Here is a 17,314-nt window from a genome sequence, read left to right as displayed (position 1 = left end):
ATCAGATGAATAGCTTTCAACAGCAGGGCTGGGAACAAAGGTCCTGCAATAACACAAAGAAGTGGCTACCATGACCACGTAACACCTAGTAAGGAGCTTTTAATCATTATTTTCCATCACCTTTCTGCTCAGATGTTCTCCAGCAGTAAGTGCTATTTTGAGTGGATCAAAGACAGGGAGTATTTTCATCTCTACAGAATTTTACAACGTACAGGAGAGGAAAAAACCCACCAAAACCAGTAGTAGCAGAATTTTCTTCTCTTCAAGACTTCTCCCAACCCCACAGTCAGTTTGATGCAGGCAGTAGAGAAGGTAAGATAAATGCCCAGCCTGGAGTTTAGAATATTTTCACACCCTAATAATCTGCTTGCAAAAACAACTCTGATACAAGAGCAGAATTAGATACAGGAAATGAAAGGAGAAAATCTTGGAAAAAATCACCAGGAATTTATCACAGTCGATCAGATCAGAGCCTGCAGTATTTTTCTGGCCACAGCCAATGCCACCTCCTTCTCCACAACTCTGTCCACCCAATTTCACCACATCATGGAATGTTCTCAACATTGCATGCCTCCTCAGATACTGCTTTCTGCATTGACACTGCATGCTCTCTATGGAAATTCCTGTGGTGGTACCTAAACAGAGAGCATCTGCTTTAAGCTGGAGTTTAAAGTTGTATGGCTCTGTCTCTGTTCAGATGCTGCCCTCTGAGCTTTGACTTCTCCTGTGATGTGACTCCCAAACCCCAAAAGTCTGGCATCTAGTTTTTTGGTGTCAACCACAATGGAGCTTTCATCTGGATTTCCAGGAAGGGTTCTATACCTGATATCATTGATGAAGATGATGTCATGATTCTCTTACACTTCTTCCCATGACTAGCCAGTGTTTTCCCCTGCTAATTTTATTTTCTGCATCATGTTGCACAGCTTAGATCAGATTGATCTGCTTTATGCAATTATGAATTAGGTTTATAGAAGGCTAATTTTGCCTTTTTTTATACTAAGGTATACAATCTGCAAATGAAGTAGCAATAATTCAGTAAACCAATTAATAAGACAAGTGTAGTTAGCCTAATGTGCCAGTGCCACCATAATAAGGGCTTGACTGAGTTCAGTTAATGTCTGTTAATCTTTCTGTTGATTTCAGTGGAACATGGACCAAGTTAAATACATGCCCCAGCATTCTGCAGCTCTGATCTAAGGGTCTTGACAGTAAATATATATAAGAAATCAAACAAAACAAATTTTAGATACAGGAATGCAAATTAGCAGCATCACCTCCATCACTCTGTCTTTTGCCCCAAGTGCTACTGCTTCACTTGGTAGTTTTAGACATGGAGAGTTTCTGTATCAGAACATATGGGGAAAGAATCAACAGCTGAAACTCTTCTTGGAGCAGCTAAGGCTGTGTCCAGGCACAAAGGCAGCTGTCTGCAAAATTATCAGTTAATCCTTTATTCAACTTCCAAACATTTCTCAAATAGTTAAGGGTATAAACGGGGCACAGGCAGCTCTAATTCACACCGACACCTTGAAATGCAATACACATGCACATCCTCCTGGCCAGCCTCCAGCAGGACTGAACTCCAGCAGCCAAGGGTCTTGGGGAGGGGAGGGGGGGGTAAGGGGAGAAACATCTCCCAGTGCTACCTCGGCTGCAGGGGATAGCTGATCTCTGCAGCAGCTCTGCAGTGAGCCCCTCACTGCCTCTGATCCTTCGTTCCAAGACATCGCCCCTGACTGCCTGCTCGCCAACCCTCGAAAGCAATGATGTCACTGCACTGCTGCTGAGGCTTGGGAGCAAAGAGCTGCGTGGTCCTGCAAAAGGGCAAATGGCAGCACGGGGGAACAGCTGAGGAAGGAGCAGCAGAAGAACGTGACAGAATTTGTATAATCTGTACATATTATTTGTATAATTTGTAAAATAATTTCTCACGCTTCAGAAGAACATGACAATTTAGCCCTTTTGCTTGGATTTCTCAGTCCAGCGGAGCTTTTAAAACAGCACTAATATCCATCCTCTTCTTCCCTCACACAAAGTTTTTGTCCTTGTCATGGAAACAGTTTTTTCCCACCCATCCCAAGTGCCCTAGCACCTTACTATCACTCGTTGTATCCCTGTCTCAGACATGTGTTTCCCTTCCAGTGCTTTCAGCTGACATATTATGACATCCAGCCTCCTGTTTGCCCTCATACTCCGAGTATTTCCATGCTCTGCTTCAGCAGGAGTATGTGCAGTGCAAAAAAAAAACTGGCTATAAACCTCTCTATGCAGCAGGTGAAAAGGCAAATGCAGGCAGCACGATGAAGTGGCAATGCAGCCCTTCCACCAGGACAGTGCATTGTAGAGCTATACTTCATTCCATCAGAAACCTCTGAAATCAAGGACTCAAGCTTCTGCACAGATAAACATTTATCACCTTGCTTTGCTCCCTCTCTTCTCCTGCCCTCCTCCCACACAGACAAAATGCAAATATAAACTTTTTCCTAATGTTCTGCCGAATGAGGAACTGAGAGCATCATCGGTCTAATTCCCTCAGTGTTCTCAGTCAATTCTGCTCAGAGCATGCAATGATCCTGTCTCATTCCACCTCATTCCTGCATTCATGGGCTATTATGTAGAGGAGACAGTATCACTGGCCAGCTACAAACAAATGAACAAAGGAGTAAATAAATCATTCGTGGAACGTTGGCATCTGCATTGTTTAATGCCTTTTGTTTGGTGCTCTCATCTGCCCCTGCACACAGAGCCCCCTGGACTTCTCAGAAGCCATGGCTTCACCGGCACAGCAGAACACAGCGAAAGAGCAGACCTACCTTTGCGGAAACTAAAACACCGCTTAATTCTCCTGTAAGTAGTTTTGGGAATGAAAGGAGCTGCTGCTAAGGCACCTGGGCTGCGGACTCCAGCATTTCTGTCTTCGGGCATCATACAGGCCAGAGCCCCCACGTCCCTCCAAAGCTCTCCTTTACCAGCAGTATCCAGACGAAACGCCACGATTACTCATCGTTACTGACTGCTGAGGAGTTTTTGCAATAGTGTTATTTTCCTCTGGAGCTAGGAGATTTGTGGTCTTCTAGATCTTGAGTAGGGCTCGAAACGATTTTGATGTTCTCTTCCCTGCTTCAGTTTTGCTTTAGGGAACAATTTCTTTCCTTTAGTTTCTTTTATTTCCTGCAGTGAGACAACTGCCTATTATGCAATGTCACAACAAAAGAGTTTCAGCAAAAAGATGTATCTTCCATTCAAACAGAAGTGCCTGCACAGATGGAGGGGGTGAAAGACCTCTTCCTCCCGGCTGGAACAGGAGGCTGAGTGGCAGAGACTCCAATTCCACAGTAAAAGCTCAGCACTATGCGGTGTGCAAGGGGAAAGAGCAGAACAATACCAAAAAGGCCACGGAAGAATCCTTCAGGATACAACACTCCTCGCTGGCACCCTTTATTTCTGCAAGCAAGAAGCAAAAATAACAGTCCCTTTGCCCGAAAGGCTCTTTGTCCATACCAGACTCCTCTCAAATGTCCTCTTATACGGCCAGCTCCTCGTGTGATGCTCTCATGGGCTTCTCGCTTGTTTTATCGCCTTCCAACTAGCAGGAGCTCTCCCGGGAGAGGCGCGTCAGATGCGGCAGCGGCGCATCCTTGCCGGCAGGATCCCGGGAGCTGCTGAGGAATCCGCCTGCAGCGGGGATGCTCTGGCGGCAAGGCTGGCAGGGCTGCGCTGCTCCCGCGGCGCGGCAGCCGCAGCGCAGGTTTGTGTCTCCTCGGGTGACTTTGAGTTGACTTCAGGCTGTGCGTGTCATGTGCGGCGGCGGGGAAAGCGAGCAGGCTGTGCCTGGCTCCTGCAGGAGGTGCCAGACCTTACACTACTACCCCTGCTAAAATGCTCATGCTCCTTCTTCTCGCCTCCTCCCTCCTCCCTTACTTGCAGGCTCTGTAAAAAAATTGCCTTTTTAATCTAATCAGGAAGGGAATTTCATGTGCAAACAGGCATTACATGCCCTGCCTCATTTACACTTCTTTTCCCTTTCAGATTTTTCTTTCCACAGCCACCTTATTCTTCTGGTGCAGAAAACAACCTGTTTCTGATGAGCTTAGCAGATTCCCACCTGCCCTCCTCCCACCTTCTCCTTCCAACACAGGTTAACAAATAACAATTTAATGATAAGGTTAATTATTCACAGAGCTCCTCACTCTGGTACCAGGAGTCCTCTCCCACTGCCACACAAACTTTAAATATTAGTGGCTCAGCAAGGCTTGGAGACATCCACTTGCACAAACACACACACACACACATAGAGCTTACTTCCAATGCTTAAAAGAACCAGAAAATTCACATGTTACTCAAAGTGGCACTTGACTTTTGTGACACCAGGCTATTGTAGTTTAACATTAAGGACTGAAATTCAGGAAGCTGATATAAAACAAGGGTTTTGATTCATTAGCTGTCTGAAATAATTTTGTGTTCCAAGTAATTACTCGGTACTGGCTAGTTATCATCACGTCATCATACAACTTTCCTGTATCTTTTTTAATATGTAAAGCCATTTTTAACTTCAGCAGATACAGATCATAAAGGCGGGCTCTTAGGACATCTTAGAGTCAGAAGTGCCTGTCTTAAGAAGAGTCAGACTGTTGCAGCAGCTGTAGCAACATCCACATAGCAAGGATAATAAAAATCTGAGTGTGACTGGTCATTCATAATTACAGAACAGTTAACAGGATTTATTTATACTTGTTAAGATAGCTCTGACTATCAAATAGCTAATAAAATGGAGAACATGATGGAAACTCTGTTCTTAATGGTGAAACATCCCATGATACTGCCTTTGCCTTGTTATCACAGTCAAACCTTCTCCATGAACACTGCATCCTAAATTATGTGCCAGCTATTTCTGCATTTTCCAAGGAGTTAACTGTTTGCTTCCCAATGCAGACAACTCTGAATCAGTATACTTGCTCAAGAAAACCAAAAATAAAAATAAGAACATACTTGGAAGTGTTTTAACTGCAAATGAATTGGAAAGATAATGCAAGGATTGCACCCCTCTAGTTTTATGCAAATCAGCAAGTAAAATCCTCAGCAAGGTGCTTCCCTCAGTAACTGGCATTAAACATTCCTACAACAATGATGGCGTCCAGAGAATTTTCTTGGTGGCTGGAATGATTCCCAATTGCAAATCACAAATAGCTCTTGCCCTATAAAAGCAAATGAGGAGCTGGTGAAGAAAGCACAGGGTCAGGACTTGAGAGATTTGGTTTCTATTTGTAGACCTGTTCACTGACTTGGGCTAGAATTTAGTTTCACCTAATCGCAGCTCCCTGCCTGTGACATGTGGAGACACCTCCACTTGCAGAGGAACAGCAAGGCTGCCTTTCCTTATTATCTGCCACAGAAAGATACTGTGGTGCAGGAAGCCAAGTGCAAAAATCCACAAAGATACTCTTTGAAAAATCCATTTCTGCTAAGCCTCCAATTTTATTACTGCCACAGCAGCTTATGATGCTACTGAACTAGAGTAGGAGAATACTGAGGAGCTCTACACAAGGCCTACTTTCTGCAAAGAAAGCTGGGATGGGTAATCTTTGTGCTATATAAAAAACATGTGTCTTACCTAGCCTAATTACAGAAGATTGTGCTACTTGTACCTTCCCTTTTCCAAACCAACTCCATATACCTGTAGTAGTTCATGCCTCTTAAGATAAACCTTTCATTTTGTGAGTTTTGGGATTTTTTCGCATGTTGTTTTCTTTTTTTTTTTTTTAAGCCTTCTAAGACCTACATTCCCCAATTCAGGATTGTGCCATCTTATTTAACATACAGGGCTAGATGCCAGATGATGCTTTGCACCATCTTTTCAAGGCACATTTCCCCAGGAGAAGTCAAGGAGAAGGCAGTCATATTTCAGAGATACCAGGCAGGCCCTAGCTGGCCAAGTCCCTCAGTGCAGCCCACCACTGAGGCCAAAGTCCTCTCCTAAACACTGTGTGACCAGAATAAAGCACAAAGGAAGATAAGTGGCTTACAAGAAAAGTTTTCTTCAAAATTTCCATTAGTGTCTCCCTTCTCCCTCCTGTGTTCTACCCAGCAGTTAAGAGAAAGAAGTCAGCAGTGAGAGTTTTCAGTGATAACTGCACTTCTTGATCGTGAAACAACACAGACAATCCTGCTCTCCTGACTTTTTTCCAGCAACCTGCAGACAAGATCAATCCTTTGCTGCAGTACAGGTGGTCTTCCATTGTAGGAAAATACTTATCTCCTCAGATTTAGAGATTTGAGAACTCCATGGAACAGACTGATTAACATACAGACATTTTGTACTAGGGTATCAATCATACTTGTATTACAATATAGGTATTATCACCAGAATAGTAATGATGAAAATTATTACAATAATTTGCAGCCCATTCAACATAAGAGAGCTTTTTAAAAAGACAAGTAGACTCCCAACAATAAGTTTTGGTCCAGTACTTCTGAAATCATTGGAGATGACACTCAAATTCCCACACTGTTAGTGCTAATATTCTGAGGCACAGCTTTATATAACACTATTACTGGTCTTAGCTGTCACTGGCAGGAGAACTGCTGACAGCTTTTCCAGCAGGCATTTAAGAAACATCATGGATGGTTTTTCAGCTGGTGGCCAAAGGAATTACCCTGCCTTTCCCGGCAGGAAAGCCAATTTCATACAAGACCAGTCTTCTTTGAAAACTTCCCCTCACAGTATCATGTGCTCTCCTCATCAAGGGAAGCGGTTCCAGACAGTTCAAAGTCTTTTAATTGAGCCCTCTGATTGGAAACATGTTTACTCCACTTTTCTGGAAAGATCGAGACCATTTTTGTCTTTACTTCAAAACTCTGGCTGTGACTCAGAGATAACAGAAGCACTCCTGTGAGTCTTTGTGCATCTGTGAGCACTGCATGTTCCCTCAGTGACTCACCTCCTCCAAACGGTGCCCATATAACCCTGCGGATGGATTTCACCCAATCCTCCATGTCATTCTGCGTGCTCGCCATGAGTAGGTAGGTCTCATGATTAGCCGTCATCCGCTCTCGGTCTCCTCCTGCAAGACAAGAGAATTGCACTTAGAAACCCTTTTGCTTCCATGCCCAGCCAAGCTCCTGCCAGTCTGGCTGCTGGAAGCACCAGCAGCGGCTCCATAGCAAGCAGTCATGGATACTGTGCGGTGCAGTGCTTGCTGACAGACATGGCATGAAAAGAAGGTCCTGTAAGTACATTCCCCATGAGACACTGAGAAGCTGTCATGCGTCCAAAAGGAAATGAGAGGATAAATGTCATCAGTAAACAAAAACAGCCCCATGCTGTTCCAAGAACCACAGGGGCCTGCACTAATCTGTAACTTGATACACGCACTGGAAATTTTGCAGCAGTTACTGTACCACAGAGAGAATAAATGCAGAGACTGATAAGGCTGCTTTGAACAAGTGGGGATGACTCCATTCTTATTTTCAGGAACACACTGTGCCACATTCAGGGCAATAACACTTGATACACCCAAGTGCTGCTGTGACTCCCTAAGGAGAAGGCAGACAACACAGTACAACCCGCTGACTTGGACGGGTCTGATGAGGATTATATTAAAAGGGAACGCACTGCCTTTTTATCCTTTCTTTAAAGAATGGGCCCACACTAAGAAGATCAAAACCAGAACTTGACTTGCCACAACTCCATGTTTTCAGACTTGTAGTACTGTTTCATCTCCGTTCTAAGAGGTACCATGCTAGTGCAAGGGCACTGGGGATTCCAACCACCTTTCCAGCACTGCAGAATGCCAAACCCTTCCAGAAAAAGAGTGGCATTTTGATGCCCTTTCACTGAGCCAAGGGCATACACAAGTACTTTATACACAAATGCAGTGTACCTAGAAATCCTGTCAATCCTGTATTCACAACTTTCCAGCTTCTTACATTCCCATTTTTTATCCTAGTCATATCTAAAATAAATATCTCTGCTTATTACAGCAGGAATACTGCTTCTGGAAGAGTGCTATGCTTAGTGCTGGCATTCAAACAGCTAGGATTTTAAAGAGAAATTTCTTAAGGACTAGAAAATCCTGGCCCAAGTGTTCTGTATTAATCTACTCCTGTAGACCATGCTTTACAGAACTAGGACACACAACTGTAAAAGGGATTTAACCAAAACTCAATGAATGCAAAAGCCATACACTGGCAGATTCTACTGAAAATTTATTCTTAAGGATTGCATCATTATTCAACACTTAAATTTTAACTTGGAGGTAAACAGAGGTTCTGGATTTCTACAGTCAAAACTCAGCCATTCATATGCTCTATGATCCCCAAAAAGGCATCAAAACAAATAATGCAACAACCTGAACCAACAGTACATTTTAGATCACGCCACAATTTAAAAGTCTAAAGAAGACTGTTTTTTTCCCTAAGATATAGCAAAGACGAACCTAGGTTAAGTATCAGTACTAGAGAAATACTAAGATTAAATTTTTTTTTTTAAAATCTTTCCACTGACTAGCCCAAGATCAGTACAAAACATGGGTCTTACTTCCATGCTACGTGCCATCCTTTTTACCACAGAGAATGAGGGTAAGGAGACATGGAAGCATCAGAATCCCAGACCTTAATACTCCATATCAACCCTGCCCTGCAGAAAACACACAGTCAGACCCTGACAACTTGCTCCCCATTTTTACCTTTTACATATCCATTTTGACCAGAGAAGGGACAGATTTCTCATTCAAGGGCAAAAAGGAGACATGATACTATCTTCAGTTTACTTCAACAGGCCTATTTTACACACCATCTACAGTTACAGTCCTAAAAAGACCAAAAATAAGGATAGAAGCATAAAGCCTCAATATATTTTTAGAGCTATTAAATATAATAGTAATAAATACAGCATAGAGAAAAATAATGTACCACAATTGAGTCCTTTCTGTGGTTTATAAAACCTGAAGAAATTATTTATCCAATATTATTACACTGTAGCTCCTTTTCATTTCAGTGGACTAGAATCCTGCAAGGTGCCACACAAAATAAATCCCAAAAAACATGCATAAACATAATATAGATCAGATCCAGCAATAAAAAAAAAAAAAAAGTGGCAATGTGTTTTTTTCAATAAAGAGACAACAAAAAATGTAACATGTGATGGTCCCCTCAGGTGCTCCCAGATTGATCCATATTCTTTTAATAGCCTGCATATTTAAATTCAACAGATTATGTAATACTTGCTTAGCAGATGATGTAGTATTTACCAAGTTATCATATTATGACAAATTGGAGGGTGTTCTCCAGATAGAGTGGATTAATCCCAGAAGTCTAGCTAGCTTATTTACAGTGTGAATTCCAGAGCAGTACTTCAGCTCAGGTAAACACCCAGTGAGCCATCACACAATCATCTTGATTTTGCAGAGAAGGAAAGCATAATATTTGGTTACATTACCATGTTATGAGAAAGTGAAGTTTTCCTAACAGAAAGAGCTTCATCATTTTATAGCTACTTCATAAATCGTAGCATCCCTTTCTTTCACAAACAATACTGGATCTTGCAGGGTTCTCCTACTTGTGTGTTAATGTAGATATTATTCATTAATTAAAGCCTCATTAAAAGATTTTTTTGGGACACAATAGCACTTGGATTTGTGTTTTACTCCTAATATTAATTTTTAGTGAGACTATATCTTAAATGCAAAATTTACAAGATGAGACAAGAAGAAATGACCATTATTTGGAAGTCATCTCACATATGAAATATCAGAAAAACAAAAACAGAATTAGGACCTTTCTGAATCTTTAGTAGGTCTGCAGGACACTTGTGAAAGACATCCACTTCCACTCTTTTTTCCTTTTAATACTTTTGTTATGATTACAATGAAGCATGAGGAGATTACAATCTCCAAAAATCAGACATCTATTCATGCCACAGATACCACCATTAAAAACATCAATTTGAAAATGAAGACATATTGCAGATGTGAATCCATACTCTTTTCCATGTGCAAACCTATTGTACCTATACTGTTTTCTAGCTTCAGATTATGCCTTCTCAATTTTCTGTGCCTGCATTCGCAATCCAAGAAATGCCTGAGCCTGTGTGATGTGGCCTGGGTGTCAACAGCCAACTCAAGGGGCTGGAATATGAGCTCCACTTTTCCCCCCCATCTTTTTCCCTTTGTTACTTTGCAGGTGTCACAGGAGCTGGAATAAACAGAACCCAGACTACCTGACCAAAGAAGCTGACTCTGGCATGTCTGAGATGAAAAGCTGCTGTTTGCACCCCTGATGTGTATATCCTGTACATTCCAGCTTCTGGCCAGGAGTAATTGGATCTACACTATTTGGAGTCTCAGAAGGACAATGTACCATCACATAATGTTACTCCTGTGGGCCTAACCAGACCCTAATCCGCTTTATTTCCTTGGCAGCACCAGAAACAAACTCTTATTCATTAAAGGGATCTATCCATAACACCTATATGGGTGCCCAGTGCTCTGTCCTGCCTGCTCAGGAGCTCTCTGGCCCACACACTGATGCTGCTGGTACCCCTAGTACCAGCAAGAGATTTTAAGATCTATTGCCAGCATCCAGGAAAAAAAAAAAAAACCCACCATAAAAAACCACTACAATTAAAATACAAAGAGGCCAGTTCCTCTGGCAGGGATCCACTCTGCAGGGTGAAAAGAGAGGGACCAGGCTGTGCTGGTGATGCAGCATCACAGCTCACACTTGGAGAGGCACTGGGAGCAGGGACTGCATTTAAGGGGGGGACTGCTCTGAAGGACCAGGCTCAAGAGCTCTGCAGCTCCTTATCACCCACCCATTAAAGGAGAAGGCACAGACATTCTGGCATCCTGTCCTGAAAGGTGTTTTTACTACTTCGTAGACACTTCCTGTCTAAGCCAACACCTTGCCTTTACCTGGATGTACCCAGGCTGAATTCTGCACAAAGTACTGCCTCCATCCTTTTAAAAGGATCTTGGATTTCCTGTGAACAGTGGTTCCAGCATTTCTTGAGACTGGAATGCGAAAGGATTAAATTAATGCCAACTGTTTAAGAGAGAATTTTCTCCCAGGAGTAACATCAAAAAACTAGGATTAATCCGATTTTTTCTGAGCTGAGAATGTCATGGCCAACCTCACAAGAATATTCTCATTCTAAACAAAAAAGTAAAATAAAACCGGGGACCAATTTCAAGGTGAAACAGTTTTCTACTCCCTTGTGCATTTCTCTTAGCCACAGTTTCTGAAACCCATACTCTCTTCAGCTTGGGAACTGAATGATTATGAAAGGCAGACTGGGCTTACAAGAGAACTCACTGAGTTTTCTCTAGAAACATCCTCCTGCTTGGATGCTTTATCTTTGTCTTGTCAGGAAAATGCTAAATAGTAAAATTTTAGCCTTCTGATGCTTCAGATGAATACACCAAATGCACCTCCCTATGGTATTCAAGCAGAAACTCCTGGCTACTCACCACCTCCCAGCATACTCTTCTCTGTTCAGGTAGATGGTAAGACTGTGACTTATTATTCAAGATCAGAACTCCAGTTAGTATTTCTTTACAAGCGAAACACCAATAATCATTCACAGCTCTTCCACTACACTTTGTGTTCCTCAATTTTACCCTCTGCTGCAAATGAACTGCACACTAACTGACATATTTAATCTATATCGCTAGAAAAACCCACCTGGATTTCCTTCATTAACTTTCATTGTAAGGCATTTCTATTCAGAGATTTTAATCCAAAGCAGAATTCATCTCAGCAAATTGTGGAGACAGAATATCAGAGAACAAGATGAACAACCTTATTCTCCTTTTCTCCTAATGAAACTCTTTGTTAAAAAAAAAAAAAAAAAAAAAAAAAAAAAAAAAAAAAAAGGCAGAAAATTTTGGTTCCCCAGCCTTTATAGTAAAACAGTATTAAGCACTGCTGCTTTAAGCACAGGTCTGACTTGACACACTGATGTGCTACAGTTCAAATCCACATGTTTGTCTTCTATAGACCAAAGTTGGAAACTATGGGATCCAGCCATCCTCAAATGAGACAAGGAACCCCATTGTAGCTGTTAAAACTTTAATGAAATGTAAGAACTATTCTGCTGGCCACTCCTGTTCATGAACCCTGTGCACCTTGAGTGTGATGAAAATCACACATGGCTTCTTTCAAGGATGATTTGGGTTCCTGCACTGAGCTGACAATTTATCCTTCAAACTGCCATTGAACTGGTAGATGAGTTTAAACACTAAAATGTTTTATGCTCATCCTAGCTGGGATAGTGGAAAAACCTAACTGCAAAAAAGCTTGGCTGAAGCATAGGCTGAGCAAGAAAAACTAAGAAGCTAAACTGCAGAATGCAGTTGCATTTTAATGAGATTTTAATGTCTTCTTGGGTCCAGGATTCATTGAGAACTTTTCTTTATAGCAAGTGACAATCTATGTTGAAGGCTGAGCAACTGCTGCATCTCAAAAGACCAATCTGAAAACCAAAAGAGACAAAGCTACTTGAAACTTGCTTTCTCTGTATTTGGAAATTTTTCTGTGTTTTTGTTTGTTTATTTAGAATTCTAAAAAGCTTATTTATTCTGCATATGCCTAGTAATTGGTCCTGTTCTTCCCGTGTAAAACTTTATCAAGAATTTACAGCCTTCCCTCTTAGTTCATCTGAGAATGAAGAAACAAGCACAAGTCACTGCCCTCTTTTTTTACTGCAAAAAAGAAAGTCCAGACCACCAAGTTCTTAATGATCATGCAAAAACTCATGTCATCAGAAGAATGCTACACAGCTGCATTACCTCTAAAGCCTTGATGACAGGTATTAGATTGGGTTGAGAGAGATCTACAAACTACAATTACAATTACAATTTCCCAGGACTGCCCTGTTCTATCTGCTCTAATTGTTTGGCTCAAGGTTGCTTAGTCATCTAAAGGATAAAGACGTGGCTGGAGAAACACTTGTGCTTTAACTGATGCCACCACCACTGAGAAATCTCAGCTTTGAAATACAGAGCTAAAAATCCCCATTTTTTACTAGCAAACCACATCAGGTGTCCTATTAAATTTCTCTCTTCACAAAGAATTAACACATTTTCCTAGAAAGGGAATTAAGTAACTGTGAACAAGTCAGTAATGAGGATACTGCTTTTTAAATACTTCAGTAAAAAGATAATTTTCTCTTGCTCGTATCCAGCCAATCTTTTGCATTAATAATCTGCAACAGCAGTGCTCTAAACTATGGGTGTATTTTTTGAAGGGGGCATATTCAGCTTTTCAACATAAAAGCTGAAGCCTAATTTAAGTGCTAAGTGGCAAAAGATTGCTAACACAAGTACATTCCCTGGTGGGCATTGTGCTCTAGCACAATTTCCCCACTTGCAGAATGCCTGGAAGACAGCAGGGCTTTTGCAACAGAATGAGCAGTTTTCATGAAGCACTGAACCAGTTGCTGTCAAGTATCTGAAATCGGGCTCAGGAAATGAATTCCTCGTGTGTAACACAATGAACACTCTGTACAGGTAGCTCTCCCTCCCGTGCTGCAGGGCTACAACGGCAGCACCATCAGTCTGTAAGAATAAGTTCAGTGTTTTGCACGATAAAAGCATAAAAGCAGAGCCATATTTAAGCATTTTACATTTGCCTAGCTGTAATTATTGCTTAAATACCTGAGCAAAGAACTGTGATGCTTGCTCATCAGCAGTTATCATTGTGTGAGAAAGAGATCGTTAATGAGGAAAGAGATGTGAATTCAAACCGTCCCTCACAAAATGTAAGAGCTCCAATTGTTTCAGAGCCCTTGAATCTTTTCAGGCATGTCTTATCCTTCCCCCCTGTTTTTGCTGCCCTTCCTTTATTCCTAATTTGAATTTCTACTATGCTTCAAACAGATTTCACAATCCTCCACCTCATCCTCAGACACAGATCCCAAGCAGTACCTATTTTATAGAGTCTGCTCATCTTACCCTTCCTGTCTCTAAGATGTTGGTGCCAACACAGTTCACTTTTGTATCTTGCCCTTTCCCTCTGCCATTCTCACTTGAAAAAAAAAAAAAAAAAAAATCTAATCTCTCTTCTTGCTCAGGGCACACCACACAGAACAGTTTGTTTACAGGTTTTAATAGAAGTCCATCAATCTGTGTGGACCCCATCACAGCTCTGCACTTTATCAGCCCCTCAGTACACATTGCCTCTTGCAACGGAATTTCATGTGGGCTTTTTATTCTGATAGAAAGATGGGGAAAGCATAAATAAACAAAAGCCAAGAGACTGGCCATAAGAAATTCACTCCTCTATATCCTTCATTGCTACTAGGACTTGAGACATATAAAATATTGATTGAGTTAGAGAAAAAAAAAAAACATTGCATGCCACATTTGTCTATATAAATGTATAGTGCTGTTACAGTGCCCTATTTCCAAAACTTCAACCACAAAGTGCTTTCCTCTGAAATTTTGATTTAAAGAAAGTAAAAATAAAGCAGAGTTTTGCCTAATGCCACAAACTATTAAAAACCTACTGTGGCTTTTTTAGTTAAAACTCGTACACACAAAAGATACCAAATTGTCAGTGCTTGTTTCCTGGGGACAGAGACAGGAGAGATTTATTTCCTAAACAATATCTTTGTTCCTATCAGACAGCAGAACTTGTTTGGGACCTCCTAGAATAAACAGCAGAGAGAGATGAACGTGAGTTTTTCAGTGATCTGTGAAGGGAGGAGCTTGAAAGTCACATAATGTCAAACATCATTGATAGTGCAAGAACTTGTGGATGACTTCACTGTTACCTGTTGTAACTAATTTAATCTAAGAGAAAAGCATAAATTCAAATTACTACAGCAACTTATTTTCTCTGCCTCACATGACACATCTTGAAGATAAATTACTGTCATTTGAGATTAAGAACCTTCTTTGAAGCATCTCAAGTTGGACACCAAAATGACCATTATGTTATTTGAAATCTGGCCAATCTCCAAGCTGATTTTAGGGAAGTCTGCAAACTTATCTATGCTTCTAAGGAAAAATGGGGAAAAGTTCCATTCATTTGCTGGTGTAGTCATAGTCAAACACGTAAAAAATGCTTTAAAATAATTTGACTGTTAGGACTCTGTTTTGGGAAAAAACAAGATCCTGGAGCTTTTGCTGCTGGGGAAATGACTGCCCTGCATTGCTGAATTCTTTCTTTGCTCTTCAGCCTCTCATCATGAATTGCACTGAAGTGCAAACACTCAACCTGAAATGGATTTTTCTGAAAGGTCAGGTCCACAGCACGTATTTGTATGGCATTTGATCTAGCAGGAAATTAAAACTTCTGATGATTTTAAGAAAGGAAGGATCGATACCTGAATGGAGGTTTTCAGGTGTAAATTCACCCAGGGACTGGCAGCACCTACCTATATACACACTGGCATGTGAACTTCAGGCTGCAAAGCCAGCATGTCAAGAGTCAGAGCAAGGTTGTGCTCAGAGACTAACAAGAACAGAACAACATTCAAAGCACATGCTCACTTCAGCTCTCAGCATTTACTCATTAAGCTCTCCAGCTCTCAGCATCCATTCATTAAGCTCTCTGTTCCTCATGAATATGGAACACCCTGAGCCTTCAGCAGGTAAAAATCGAGATGCTCTTTTATCAGTCTAAAACATGTTCTTGTGTGCACAACACAAGGCAGGGAATTAACTCAGTACAAAAAGTTGAATTCAGGTGTTATTTCTTCAGAGTTCCGCCAAAAGAACTTCCATCGGGAGATAGCCATCCAGTATCCCAGGACAGTGAATAGTGGCTAAGCTGTAACTTGAGACACTCTTTAAAATTCTGTTTCATACAGTGGCTTACTCACAAGTAGAGTGATCTGCCCCAAACACAGAAAACATTGCATGTCTTCTAATTTTACAGACAATTATTTTGTAAACAGACAGAAAAGATAATGTCTTTCCAAAAGCTTCCAAGAAAAACAGTTTCCTTTCTCCATCAGGAACTGACCATACTCTTCCCTGCTTCTGGACATGGTGCTTTCCAGTCTGCACTGAGTTAGACTCAAACATAGAAACATTTCATTTCCCCAGAGAGCAGCCAGTCCTTTTAGTTCATTCAAATTTGATCAGAGATAAAAAAAATGCTCTTTGTGACACAGATACAAAAGCAAAAGGATGCAAATATCCTATATTAGCAAGTATATATTATGCATACATGTAATTTCATTGAAGCATCACTTATTTAATAATGCAAATTCATGTTTTAGCAGTTCAGTAAATAAATCAAGAATAAGTTATTCAATAAAGCATGTGGGCTAATTGACATATGCCAAAAACAATTACCTAATAGAGTGTTAGGTCTCAGCATAGTACAGCCTTGCTTATCTAAAATAGCTGGAGATTTTAGTCATCATTTCAGGACGTGAGTTCCACAGCTCATCTAAAATCAGCCATTTCCAGAAACACTGTGCCTCTTAGCACTATTTTGGGATATCAATTCAATATTGACTCAAACAAAAGTATGCCGCTAAATGAATTATCAGTTCAACTCTCCAGTCCTTTAGACATTTCAGTGTCTGAAATGTCAGATTCAAGCACAGCTTTCATGTGGAAAGAGCAATCAAACACCAGTTATCTGCAAAGCACAAACAGTGTTCTGTACACTTCCATGCCTTGCAATAGAGCAGGATGAACAGAAACCTCATTTCAGCCTTGTTCTGCTGTATTTATGGCACACACATGTCCATAGTATGGTCTGCATTTCCCCTCTCAATAATGAGCACAGAATGATCCCAGAGTGAACTTGCTACCAGTCTGGGTAGGTCTATACCTTTGCCTTGACAGCTGGAGCCCATATACCACAGAATGTTTTTTTCACACAAAAATCACTTGGGTCTCATTTCTGGCAGAGTGCACTAACAGAAAGTGCTTGCAGTGTATTTCAAAGTATTCTTTTTTAAAGGACATTATACAGTGAGTACCTACAAACCATTTACTTGTTAAGAAATAGCAGTAAATCTATGAAGTAATCTGCATTTAAGCAGAAAAGGTTATTCAAGATGCTTGATTTTTCTGGTAGGAAAGAAACACGGACTTTGTATAGTAAAGTCATGACTGCATGACAAACCTGAGAGGTTACTGGCAGCCATTTCTAATTTTGGTACACAATTATTGGCAAATTTTTGTGCATCAGTGAAGGGATTCTAAGTCTGATAATGAGAAGGCAATCAAAAAAGCCATCACTGACAACCTGGACAACAACAATGCATTAACCAACAAAGCCACCCACTCAGCAGACATTAGCTAATACTGAAGAGACAGCATCTATCCTTCAGGTAATCACTGCCCTCTCT

General features: G+C 41.0%; 1 protein-coding gene across 3 annotated transcripts in view; it reads right to left on the bottom strand.

The window, feature by feature from the left end:
* The window catches only part of ARHGAP24 (Rho GTPase activating protein 24), a 181,620-nt gene that overhangs the window by 22,915 nt on the left and 141,391 nt on the right, over positions 1-17,314 (bottom strand). For 2 of the 3 annotated variants that reach the window (XM_021549220.3, XM_021549222.2), the window contains one exon: positions 6,942-7,064. In XM_021549220.3, coding sequence (XP_021404895.1) covers positions 6,942-7,064 — 123 coding nt within the window. Of the gene's footprint in view, positions 1-2,816; positions 4,123-6,941; positions 7,065-17,314 lie in introns of those variants that run through there. The other variant, XM_021549221.2, reaches the window with a different exon arrangement.

This window comes from Lonchura striata, chromosome 4, assembly GCF_046129695.1.
Source record: "Lonchura striata isolate bLonStr1 chromosome 4, bLonStr1.mat, whole genome shotgun sequence".
NCBI classification, from domain to species: Eukaryota; Metazoa; Chordata; class Aves; order Passeriformes; family Estrildidae; genus Lonchura; species Lonchura striata.
The sequence above is the reverse complement of the archived record's forward strand: the minus strand, read 5'-3'. Positions and strand labels throughout refer to the sequence as shown.